This window comes from Nannospalax galili, unplaced genomic scaffold (assembly GCF_000622305.1).
Source record: "Nannospalax galili isolate Female #2095 unplaced genomic scaffold, S.galili_v1.0 scaffold213, whole genome shotgun sequence".
NCBI classification, from domain to species: Eukaryota; Metazoa; Chordata; class Mammalia; order Rodentia; family Spalacidae; genus Nannospalax; species Nannospalax galili.
Genome location: NW_008335195.1, coordinates 2,861,228 through 2,873,934, shown reverse-complemented (window position 1 = coordinate 2,873,934; position 12,707 = coordinate 2,861,228). Strand labels below are relative to the sequence as shown.

General features: G+C 43.8%; 2 protein-coding genes across 2 annotated transcripts in view; both read left to right on the top strand.

The window, feature by feature from the left end:
- Positions 1 to 11,338, top strand: part of Leo1 (LEO1 homolog, Paf1/RNA polymerase II complex component) — a 31,751-nt gene extending 20,413 nt beyond the window's left edge. Inside the window, exons 10-12 of the mRNA XM_008829766.3 lie at positions 889 to 1,075; positions 3,796 to 3,893; positions 11,099 to 11,338. Of these exons, the coding sequence (XP_008827988.1) occupies positions 889 to 1,075; positions 3,796 to 3,893; positions 11,099 to 11,203 (390 nt within the window). The 3' untranslated portion in view covers positions 11,204 to 11,338. The remainder of the gene's footprint in view (positions 1 to 888; positions 1,076 to 3,795; positions 3,894 to 11,098) is intronic.
- A 1,114-nt stretch (positions 11,339 to 12,452) lies between these two features.
- LOC115069745 (RNA polymerase-associated protein LEO1-like) overlaps positions 12,453 to 12,707 on the top strand; it is a 7,585-nt gene continuing 7,330 nt past the window's right edge. The window contains exon 1 of the mRNA XM_029561950.1: positions 12,453 to 12,529. The gene's annotated coding sequence lies outside the window, so the exon portion shown is untranslated. The remainder of the gene's footprint in view (positions 12,530 to 12,707) is intronic.

The following is a 12,707-nucleotide window of genomic DNA, read 5'->3' as shown; positions in this document are numbered from 1 at the left end:
AGGAAATAAAGGCTCTGCCTTGTGGTCTAGAGATTCCCCCTAATGGGACTTCCCCAACTTGTTGACAGGAGCTAAGATATACTGAGTTGAGGGCCACAGTAGGAATGTTTGGGGAGCTTAAGAGTCCCATGGGACCTCAGCAGGTCAGGTGTCTGCAGCTCAGGGATGAGCACAGCTAGCTTCTACTGCCCCAGGGGGTCATTTCAGAAGGGCTTTCTCCAGCTGGTCTCATCTGATCTCTGAGTGGCAGCCCAGAGGACTTACTCAGTCCTAGGGTCATGCCTGTGCAGTTCTGATCAAGGTGGTGTGATGGGTCCTTCCTACCTTTTCATCTGTGTGTTGCTGGTAGAGGCATAAGGGAAGAAGCCTATTCTCAAAAGACAAGAGATAGATGGTATCCCAGATGTTCTGTATAGTAAAAGTGGGTTCAAGTATGCACAAAAGAAGATCTGTATTTTCTTTTTCTCGAAAGGAGTCTGATTTTTAAAGTTCTATTTTCTATTACTATAACTGAATTCCAAACATTGGGTAATTAAATAAAGAAGAGAAATTTAGCTGAACATGGTGGCACACACTTATCATCCCAGTATTCAGGAGACTGAGGGCCTTCTTGGTGCATCCAAGCATGGTGGAGAAAGTCCATGGCAATGCAGAGCAAGGAGAGTAAGCTCACTTCTGTAATGGAGCCACTCCCAGGACAATCCATCAGTCCATCAATACATCATTTACTCCATGATTAACTAACCCTCTGTGGAGGACATGGCCTTTCTGACAGCCACCCCTAGAGTCTTACCTCATGTTAACATATGGCTTTGGGGTTAAGTTTCCAACACGTGAAACTTGTGTCACTTTCAAATCATAGAAAATGATCTCTTTGCTCTCTTGCAGAAGGAAGAAGAGCGTTTGAGGGCCTCCATTCGGAGGGAGTCGCAGCAGCGCCGGATGAGGGAGAAACAGCACCAGCGCGGGCTGAGTGCCAGCTATCTGGAGCCCGACCGGTATGATGAGGAAGAGGAAGGCGAGGAGTCTATCAGCCTGGCAGCCATTAAAAACCGATACAAAGGGGGCATTCGGGGTGAGTGTGGTGTGTATGTTTGCCTTGCCATCATCTGACTGCCTGCCACTGGCCATTTTATCTTCAAAGAGCCTGTATTAATGACTGGCCCATGCCAAGGCTGAGTGATCAAGTCATTACATCGTTCTTTCAGTCCATCCTGGAACGATGGGTACTACTGTGGCTCCCCTTTAGGTGTTTCTGGTTTTGGAGGTTGCCCTTGAATTGCTGATCCTTTTGTCTCCTGTGTGCTCAGATTACAGGTGTGTGCACCTGGCTCCTTTCAATTTATCCTTTGGCATTCTTTCAGTCTGGAAGTTTGCCACATTATTATTATCATTATTAATTATTATTATTGATTTATTTTTTGGTCTTTTTGAGACAGGGCCTCACTGTAGCCCCTGCTGGCCTGGAACTCAGTATGTTGACCAGGCTGGTCTTGAACTCACAGAGATCCATCTGCCTCTGCCTCCCAAGTGCTGGGATTAAAGGCCTGCACCACCACACCTGACTAATTTTTATCATTATTTCAATTTTTAACTTTTTTTTCTTTTAGACAGGGTTTTATTCTAGGCCAGGCTGGCCTCAAACTTTCAACAATCCTCCTGCCTCAGCTTCTCAAATGCTGGGATTATAGGCATAAACCATCACACCCAGCTCAGTAGCCATTTATTAGAGTGGTTTTCAACTTGTTTTTCATTACTGATTGATAATCAAGAAGGTAAATTGTTCAGGGAACACGTGGTATTTGCCTTCATCCTCTGCTTTGCTTTTCTTAGGTTGTGCTTTGCAGATTCCTTCCTCTCAGTGTTAATAACCCGTGTTTAACATTTACTCAGCACATGCTGAATCCTAGGCAAACATTTGCCATCCTGTGTGATCTCCAAACAGTACTCTGACATATTTGCTCTTACTCAGGAAACAGGCTTTGTAGGTAGAGTAACTTCTCATCACACACAGATGGTTGTTTCTTTAACCAACTTTGGTCATCCGACCTTCAAGATAATATTTCAGATACCAAAAAAAATATTTTTCATTGTAAGTGTGAATTACTTCTATAATTAAAGCAACAACAACCCAGCTGAGACTAGGAAAAATGGGAGAGAGAGAATATACCTCAGAGATGCAGCAGTTGCCTAGAATGTGCCTAGGTGAGAACCTAAGGTTCCCCTATACCCTGTGGCCAGATACATGCAGAAAAGCAAACTCAGAAGAGAGCGTAGATTCCTGGATTTCTGAAATTCCTCTGCCTCAGCCTCCTGAGTGCTGGAATTACAGGCATGTATCCAGCAAGCTCTGCCACTTTTTTTTTCCTTCAAATTTTATTTATTTTTATTTTATATGTATGAGTATTTTGCCTATGTGTAAACAGTACACCCATGTTGTGCAATGCCTGTAGAGGTCAGAAGAGGGCATTGGACCCCCTGAAACTGGAGTTAAGGACAGCTGTTAGCTGTCATGTGAGTGCTGAGAACCAAACCAAGCTCCTCTGGAAGAGGATCCGGTGCTCTTAACTGCTGAGCCTCCTCTGCCACTTTAACAGAATGACTTTTGAAAAGTTCCATGACCTCTTTGAACTTCTGTTACTTCATCTGGGATAAAATAGTCTCCTAACAGGACTTATAACCTGAGGCTGAGGCTTGAACAGTGAGTGCATTCACAGTGCTTACTCCAGAGCTTGGTACATAACAGATAGTGAGTGTTCCTGAAGCTACTGCGCTTTTTCTTTGGTGGTCCTGGGAATAAAACTCAGAACCACATGCACGCTAGGGGAGTGTTCTACCACTGAGCATTGTCCTGGCCCCTCCCTGGTATGCTCTGAGTTTTAGAAACTACAGTGTAATGTAAGGATGTGGATGACCATGCATCTTGGCTTTGTCCCTAAGTGATAAATGACAAATTTTAACAGCACCTAAAACCACTGAACTGTCTCTCCAGCTCCTTCTTGCTTTCTTGCAGCAGCTGTATTTGGTCTGCTGGCTGACCTGATAGATCCTGCCACCTATTTTGAGAGCCCCAGTATAGTAGCTTTTGGGGGGATAGCAGCAGTACTAAAAATTTTAATTGTAACATTTATACTACACAAAAATAAAAACAAAATATGAGGGATGCATTTAGGAGTACTGTATTTAATATCCAGTTTACCAGAGACTAAAACCCAGTAGACAAGAACAGTGGTGCCCAGCTTTGTATAGTACTTGGTTAGCAAGGAATGGGGACATCACAAAGGTTAAGTCTGGTTCATTTCAACATATTTCAAACTTTAAATTAAGAAAAGTTAAATTGGGCCTGGGACTCAGTGGTTAAACTGCTTGGTACGTGAGCGTGAGGACTGGAGTTCAGATCCCTAGAACCCATGTAAACACTAAATGCCAGGTATGTGTGGGCTGACCAGCCTGTACAGCTGTGGAACGTAGAGACAGGCGATCCCCAGAGCAAGGTGGCTTGTGAAACTAACTTTATCAGCGAGAGATCTGAGCTATTGAGAGACCCTGCGTCTTTGAATAAGGTGGAAGCAACTGAGGATGATTCCTGACATCAACCTTGGGCCTTGATGTGCATGTACACATAGACACACACATGTAAACATGCATACCACATACACAAAAAAATGGGGAAAAAAGGGAAGAAAATTATTTAGCTCTTCTGGGGAAAATATAGAGAGTTGAAAGTGCTTATCAGAAGGAAAATCCAAGAAATAGGTGACTATCTGAAAGTGACTCTAATTTTTTTGTTCTCAGAGGAACGGGCCAGAATCTATTCCTCAGACAGTGATGAAGGCTCCGAAGAAGACAAGGCTCAAAGATTACTCAAAGCAAAGAAACTCAACAGTGATGAGGTAAGTCAATCACATGTACTCAATTCTAGGGTTGCCTTATACTTAGGAGTTGGTTCCTGGAAAGAAGAAGCACTCCAAGACCTTGCAGACACAAGTGCTCGTAACCAGAGCCATCTTTCTACCCCTGTGTTTGTTGTTTTTAACAATGTCCTTTCAAATTATGGGAGTATAAGTATTGAGAAATTCACTTATTTATATTTATTATTATTATTATTTTATTTTGGTTTTTTGAGACAGAATCTCCCTGTATCCCCAACTGGCCTGAAACTCTATGCAGATCAAGCTGGCCACGAGCTCGGAGATCTGTCTGCCTCCACCTGCTGAGTGCTGGGATTAAAAGTGTGTGCCACTACACCTGGCTGTTTTTATTTTTTTGAGACAAAGGTCTCACTTTGTAGCCCAGGCTGACTTTGAACTCGCAGCAATCTTTCTACCTTAGCCTCTCAAGTGCTAGGATTATAGGTACAGGCCACCTCACTCAGTGTACAGGGAAATTAAACCAGTGAAATACTGTATATTATGATCTCCATATAATACTGCCTCGCATTTCTCTGTTCTGTTTGGTTCTTTCTGTGTGTGTGTGTGTATATGTGTGTGTGTGTGTGTGTGTGTGTGTGTGTGTGTGTGTGTGTGTGTGTGTGCATGTTTTATTCTGTCTTCTGTTCTGCTGATGCTCTTTCATTGATCTTTTCTCTTTGGTGAGACAGGTTCTCACTTCGTAGGCTGGCCTGTGCCCGTGACCCTCTGCGTCAGCCTCCTGAGTGCCAGGATTACTGATGTGTGCCACCATTCCTGGCTTCCACTTTCCTGCTCCTTTGCTAGTTGGAATCCACTGTTGAGTCCCTCTAGTTGTATTTCCTTTCAGTTACACTTTTCAGCTCAAGGCTTCCTATTTGAAGCGGGCGTTCCCTGCAGTGGGACATAAATTTGTCATCTGATCCAGCAACATTTTTACGGGGATATGTGAGGCCCGTCATTAAGGTTTGCTCTGTATACAAAAGGGCTTAAGGCTGTCTTTTCCCTGGTCCCCTGGTGAAATAGATGGTGTGTAGTTTGCTTTTTGTTCCTAATTAAATGGAACTGTTTTTTTTTGTTTTTTGTTTTTTTTTTTCCAGGAGCACCCTTAGGTTTGCTCAGCTTATCTCACAGAACACACTTTTGTGTTTTTTTTTTTTTAAAAAAAAGGTCTTTTTGAGACAGGATCTCTCTGTAGCCTCAACTTGCCTGGAACTTACCATGTAGACCAGGCTGGCCTCAAACTTACAAAGATCTGCCTGCCTTTGCCTCCCAAGTGCTGGGATTAAAGCCTTGCGCCACCATGCCTGGCTCAGCTTACCTTTCTGGGTCTGGAATCTTTGCCCTACTCAGGTGAGCTGGACCCCACTAGCCTAGGCTTGCTGTATCAGGAGGGAACCTCCATTTTAAGGACAAGGTCTAGGTAGAAAATGGAGTTCCCAGCTTCTTAAGGCTTCCTCCACTGGAAGTATAGTCATTCATTTTGGAGTTGGAAGGTTTTGGAAATACTGGCAACTTGTCCCTCCCAGTGAGATATCTTGATTGGAGTTGAGGGGATGGGGAGCCTCATTTTGGCTATACCTATGCAAAGTGGAAGTTCAGACAAGCAGGGGGGCTCAGAGGAGGGAGTGGGTGTCCAGACTCAGTGCTGCAGATTCTCACCACTCTTAATGAATTGTGTAGACTTTCTTGAATGATTCCTTTTTAACTTGGTATAATTTCCAGAGACTTTAAAAATCATCAAAAAGAAATGTGGTTTTTTTGCCCCATTTTTGTGTGCTTCCCCGTAGGTAGGCTACATCTGTATCGTTTTCTTAATGGCTCCTTTCTAGGTTTTGAAGAAGTTTGTGGTAGTCTTGGATGTTATGATGTCTTTGAGTTCTTTTCAGTTATTCTGACTGGGCTTTCTTCCCGAGTCTATTGGTCTCTTCATCAGCTCTGCAGATGCCTTCTGTCTGCACTCAATATCCCCCAGAACTCCACGCTGACTTTCATAGTTTCTGTGTCTCTGCGTTCTTGAGTTTTCTTCTCCAGCTCCTTCTAGTTCACTGCTCCTTTCTCTTGCTGTGTGTATGTTCTAGTTTGTTTCTCCATTGCTGTGACAAAATACTCTGACCATCACCAACTTGGGGAGAAAAGGGCTTATTTGTTTTATATCTCTCAGGTCATAGTTCAGCAGGGAGCCCAAGGTAGGAACTCAGGGCAAGAACCTGGAGGTAGGAGCTGGGGCACAGGCCGTGGAGGATGCTGCTTAGTGGCTTGCTCCCCTGGCCCCTGCTCAGACTGCTTTCTTAGGCAATACAGGCCCAGCTGCCCAGGGGTGGTACCACCTACAGTGGGCTGGGCCCTCCCACATCACTCAACAATCAAGAAGATGTCCCACAGACATGGCCAGTCCTATGGAGGCAATTCCCCAGTTGAGGCTCCTTCAACCCAGGTGTGTCAAGTTGACACTAAAGCTATCCAGCACAGTGTACTTTATTAAATCTTCTTATGGAGTATTTTGCTTTGTCTTTCCTCTCTAGAGGTTTCTTTTATAGATTGGTTATTTTTAAAATTATTTATTTTTATTTTATGTATATGAGTGTTTTGCATGTATGTAAGTGCAGCCTTGTATGCAGTGCCTGTGGAGGCCAGAAGAGAGCATTGGATCCCCTGGAACTGGAGTTACAGACGGTTGTTAATCACCGTGTGGGTGCTGGGAACCAAACCTAGGTGAGGAGCAGCCCGTGCTCTTAACGGTTGAGCCATCTCTCCCGCCCCTAGATTGACCCATTTTTTGTGTTTTTGAGACAGTCTCCCTGTAGCCCCAGCTAATCTAGAACTCGCTATATAGACCAGGCTGGCCTCAAACTCACAGAGATCTGCCTGCCTCTGCCTTCCAAGTGCTGGGATTAAAGGTGTGCACTATCATGCCTGGCATAGATTGGCCATTTTTAAAACTCATGGTTCTTACTCAAATTTTCAATTTCTTTTATGTGTTTAAACATTTTTTAAACTTTCATGTGTTATTTCTTGTCTAACAATTCCAATGTCTGAAATCTTTACTGTCTGGTTTTTCTGCCCGTGTTGGTTATTTGGTTTGCTATAGCTAAGTTCTGTGAACTGGATAGCTTATAAATAACAGAAGTTTCTCACAGTTCCAGATACTGGCAAGGCCAGGTTTATGGAGCCAGGAGATTCAGGACTGTTGACTTGGTTCCTGGCTCATGGAGGGCACCTTGCTGTGTGAGGCAGGGCTCTGGCCCCACTGCTGTGAAGCTGCTCAATCTATGCACAAGACTCTGCCTTCGTGACCCACTTTCCTTGCCAAGGCCCTCCTCCTGTCCTTGGGGTTAGCACATACAAATTTTGGGACACAAATATTCAGACCATGGCATCCTATGGTTTCTGCTGGCTGAATCCCATGGTACCTTATTTCTTTGTAAATTCTGTGATTGGGTGATTGATTTAGTGAGCTAATAATCCATGGGAGTTTCTTAAAAGATTTTATTATTTTAATATGTATGAGGAGTTTGCCTGCATGTATGTAAGTGTGCCATGTGTGTAGTGCCTATAGAGGCTAGAAGAGGGCATTGGAGCCCTTGGAACTGGATTTTGCAGACAGATGTGAGCCACCTGATATGTGGGTGCTGGAAACCAAACCCAAGTCTTCTGCAAGAGCAGCAAGTCCTCTTAACCATTGAATCATCTCTCCAGGCCCCAAATTTAGCTCTAAAAGGCTTGTTGGGCCAAGATGGTTCAGCAGGTAAATGTACCTGCTGCTAAGCTAGACAACCTTAGTTTGATCCCTGGAACCCACATAATGGAAAGGAAGAACTTGCTCCTGCAGATTGTCCTCTGACCTCCACACACAGGCTGTGGCACCCACATACACAATAAATAAACTGACAATTAACTGTTTGCTGACTCCTGTCTGGGCTAGGCTTGTATCCTGCTAAAGGATTTTATTTTGGCCTTCATCTCCTGCCCTGCCTACCTTGCAAGGCAAGGTAGTGACCATGCAGCTCAGTGTCCGAGGAGCAGCCTGCTTCAGTGTACTGCTTTGCTCTGCGTTCTTGCTTTGACTTATTTTTGGCCATAAACAATTCTTTGTTTTATTTTATTCATCATTATTGGTTATTTTCAGTGAGAGGGTTTTCTAAGTACTGGTCTGCCATATTGCAGGAATGAGTGTTGTTTAATCATTTTGGGCTTTTATGAACCCTTTTCTCATGTGAACCAAAATTCTGTTCTTAGGTTATTGTTAATTACAATATTTAATCTTTACTAACTATTCTTGGGAATAGTTTGCTATAGACAAAATTTGTTAGCATTATTCTACAACATTTGTTTTGAATTAGATGAAGTAACATTTTATGGTGCGTTTACACTGTGGTGAACTGTTGGCAGACTGGAGCCCTTATTTAAGCAGATGCTTATTTCTTGGCAAGCAGAAACTGTGAAAATTGAGAAGTGTCATGGAACTGTTTATTACTAGCAAAAGATGTAATTCATCAGATTCTCCTGCTATGCCGGCTGGGCTGGGAAACTGCAAACCTGTTACAGTTGGACTAAACGTGCCTCTTGGGATGGCCTTCCAGCTGTCTGTTACAGGAGCTTCTATCCTTTCTTCACAGTCCCCTCTCAAGCACTCTCTTAGATCTTCCTGGGGGCAAATATTTCACTTCTGCTTCAGCCTCCCCTTTTGCCACTACCCCTTCTATTGCTGAGGTTCAGGTCCTGGCTGGTGATAACAATGAAGAGAGGAAAGGACCCTTCATGCTCTGGGGCCTCTGTTTTGCACACCAGATTCCACCCCCACCCCCAAATGCCAGGCAACCTGGATATGCCTCTAAGATTCGGGGGAGCTTTCAGATGTCAGGTACTTACATCAGGGAACTGCCATTGTGCCAGAATATGCAAGTCTAGCATTGTGGCTCACACCTGCAGTGCTGAGATTCAGGAGGCCAAGGTTGAGGCTACATAGTAAGTTCCAGACCAGATGGGCTGTGCAGTGAGAGGAGTATGAACTGGTTGGTTGAATTTGGGTGCACTGGGTCCCATTCACATTCCCTGGGTCTGTTCTTCAGTTCCGTGGGGTAATGCTTGCTGCCTTGGAAAGTTACTATTGAAGTAAATACAGCTAGGAACATGGGTAAGAAGCTGACATGTAAGTATTTTCTTAGATAACTTCCTAGATTTGTTGCTATTAGAGGATTGTGCAGGGTGATTTTAAATCCCGAGTGCTGGTACCCAAGAATCTCCTAGAGCTGGAGCTACAGATGGTGGTGATGTGGTACTGGGAACCAAACCTGGTCTCTGCAAGAGCAGCAAGTACTCTTAACCACTGAGCTATTTTAAATCATTTTAATTAAATCACTTTAATTCTATGCTTGTATATATAGGCCTTTTATTTCTTCAGATATTTTCTCCAAAACCTTTATGATGTGAGTGTTTAACATATCCTAAACAAAATTATTTTAAAATTGACAGTTATCAAAATAATGAATTTTAGATAGTGAAAAGAAGTTGAATGCTGAGAAGGTAGCGATAAAGGCCGACTGATCACCCGATTGTAGTGAAAATGTTCCAACAAGAGGCAAAACTTAGCCAAGTGTGGCGGCACATACCTTTTTTCTAAAATTTATTATTTTTACTTTATGTGTATGAGTGTATTGTTTGCATGTATTGTAAGTGCACCCATGTCGTGCAGTGCCCACGGAGATCAGAAGAGGGCTTTGGGTTTCCTAGAACTGGAGTTAGAAATGGATGGTTGTTAGCTGCCATGTGGGTGCTGGGAATCAAACCCAGGTCCTCTGTAAGAGCAGTCAGTGCTCTTAATCGCTGAGCCATCTCTCCTGCCCCAGTAGGCCCTACCTTTAATCCAGCACTTAGGAGGCAGAGGAAGGTGGATCTCTGAGAGTTTGAGACCAGCCTGGTCTACATAGGGAATTCCAGGGTAGCCAGGGCTACATGGAGACCCTGTCTTTTTTTTTTTCTTTCTTTTTCTTTTTTTTTTTAAAGGGGGGGGGGGGTTGGAGAGATGGCTCAGCCCTTCTCTTTTTGCAGAAGACCCGGGTTCAAATCCCAGCACCCTCATGGCAGCTAACAACTGTCTGTAACTCCAGTTCCAGGGGATCCGACAGTCTCTTTTGTCCTCGAGGGCATTGCACCACATGGTTGCACTTATCTGCATGCAAGCAATACACGCATACATATAAAATAAAAATAATAAAATATTTTTTTAAAAAAGCAAAACCTCTTTTTAGATTTGAAAAAGATTTGAGTGTGTGTGTGTGTGTGTGTGTGTGTGTGTGTGTGTGTGTGGTACAGGTGCATATGTGCCATATCTGAGCCATCCTACCAGCCCAGGCAAAACTTCTTTGGAGGAGCTTTTGGAGGACTTTTCCTAGGGCAGACCTCATTGCTCATGTCATTGTGGCTTTCTGTGCCTATAACAGTTTCCCTTTAGAAGACAATCTTCTGGGCCTGAACTCTGCAAAGTTCTTTTTATGTACATTTGTATGTACGGATGTATGTATGTATGTATGTATGTATTTGAGACACGTTTTTACTATATAGCCCTGACTGGCCTGACATTTGCTATGTAGACCAGGCTGGTCTCTAACTCACAGAGATATCCATCTGCCTCTGCCTTTTGCTTGTGATACTAGAGATTGAATTCAGGGACTAAACTAGGGCATGCTAGGCAAGTGTTCTTTGAATAAACTTCTCCCTAGCCATGGTGAAAGTTGTTATTAAACAGTACTTTGGGGGCCTGAGGAGATGGCTCAGATGATAAAGCGCTTGCTGCACAAACATGAGTACCTGAGTCCAGACTCCCCAGAACCCATATAAAGTCCAGTTCCAGTGCAGTAGCATGCATCTGTAATCTCAGCACTCCTACAGGTGGTTGGGAGATGGAGACACTCACAGGCCAGCTAGCATGACTTATTCAACAGCAGACAAGAGACTGTCTCAGCAAGGTGGAAGGTGAAGTCCAACACCTGAAATTGTCATCGACTGCACACGAGCTGTGGTGTGTGTATAGGCACACTTGCACTCATGCATGAACACATGCACACAGATTTATTTGAAGTTACTTTGGGTTTGTAGAGGATCATTCAGCTCAGAGCTACTTTTTATGAACTTCTCTAGAAGTGTTCTCTGTTGACTTTTAGAGTTTAAAGTATTTTTTTATTGTTTAGGAAGGTGAACCTTCTGGAAAGAGGAAAGCGGAAGATGATGATAAAGCAAATAAGAAGCATAAGAAGTATGTGATCAGTGATGAGGAAGAAGAGGAGGATGACTGACGTATAGTGTGAAGGCATTTTATATATTTATTGTACAGCTTGTTTATAAATAGGATGTAAACATGAGTTATTTTGATTGAAATAAATTGATTTGCATTTGTGAAACTTTAATTGTAATAAAACATTTTAAAGCAAGTCCCTCTGTTTAAGAAATCTACTTTTTCCAAAGCAGGCTGATTTGGTAGGCATTGTACAGAGCCCAGGTTCACTGCATTCCTGCTGCCTTAGCCTCTCCCATCTTCTTCCCCACAGAGAGCCCTCCCTCCTGGCCAGGATATGGCTAAGGTGAGTCAGAGAGCGGCCCTCTTCTCCCACACAGAGTTTAAAGGAGTACAGAAAACCCCTTAGTCTGCCCTAACAAAATACCACACATTGATTGTTTTAAAACAGTAGGAACAATGCTGTCACAGTTCTGGAGACTGAAGGTCTGAGATTGAGGTATCTGCAGGGCCATATTCCCCCCAAGGACCCCGCCGCCTTCTTGAGCTCTTTGGCTTGTGGCAGTGTACTTCAGTCCCTGTTCTCATATGGCTTTCTTTCTGGTTGTTTGTTCTGGGTCTCTGCCTATCTCTAAACTGTTTTCTCTGTTGATAAGAACAACCACTACACTTAGGACCAACTAATCCAGAATGACCTCATCTTAACTAGTTACAACCTCAAAATACCTATCCCAAGTAAAGTCATATCATGTTTTTGGGGGAGGGGAGGGTTACAGAGGCTGCAATAATCACCATACATATACTATGTCATTAAAAAGAAAAGCAAAAGCTGGGCGTGGTGACACACGCCTTTAATCCCAGCACTCAGGAGGCAGAGGCAGGTGGATCTCTGTGAGTTCGAGGCCAGCCTGGTCTACATAGTGAGTTCCAGGCCAGCTGGAGCTACAGGGAAACCCTGCCTCAAAAAGACCAAAAAAAGAAATGGAAAATCTTGAATCACCACCATATCCTTTTCCTACTTAAAATTTAAGCTCCAGGTATTTCCTGGCTTACCAAAGTGGAACTCCTGTACCTGGTGTGAGAGCCCTTATACTGCTTTCATTCTTTGCACACAGTATACACATACTTTTTTTCTTTGCTGGTAGACAGTTTTAACCCTGTCTCCAAACCCATTTGTTCTTGTAAAGCTGCGTGTGTTCAGCCACCCTGCTGGGGGCGCTAAAGGGAGACTGGAAGATTGGATAGCAGAGACAGGCGCCCTCCTTCCTGTGTGCTCTGGAACCTTCTAGAGGTTTCCTGCTGCTGCAGTGTCTGAGAGGAGTCCAGCTGCAGTTCGCCTAACTCTTCCCAGAGTCACCCGCGCCAGCAGGACCGTGGCTCTTCTCAGGTGAGTTTCAGCGCCAGGGGCTTGTCAGAGACTTTTCTTTCTTGCTTGCTGTTGTTTTCTGAGGCAATCTCACTTTGTAGCCCTCACAGACAAACTTTAAATTTAATTCTCTTGCTTCAGCCTCCAGAGTGCCACAGTGCCTGGCCTCTAAGGAGCACTTTTCTAAAGTATTTTAAGG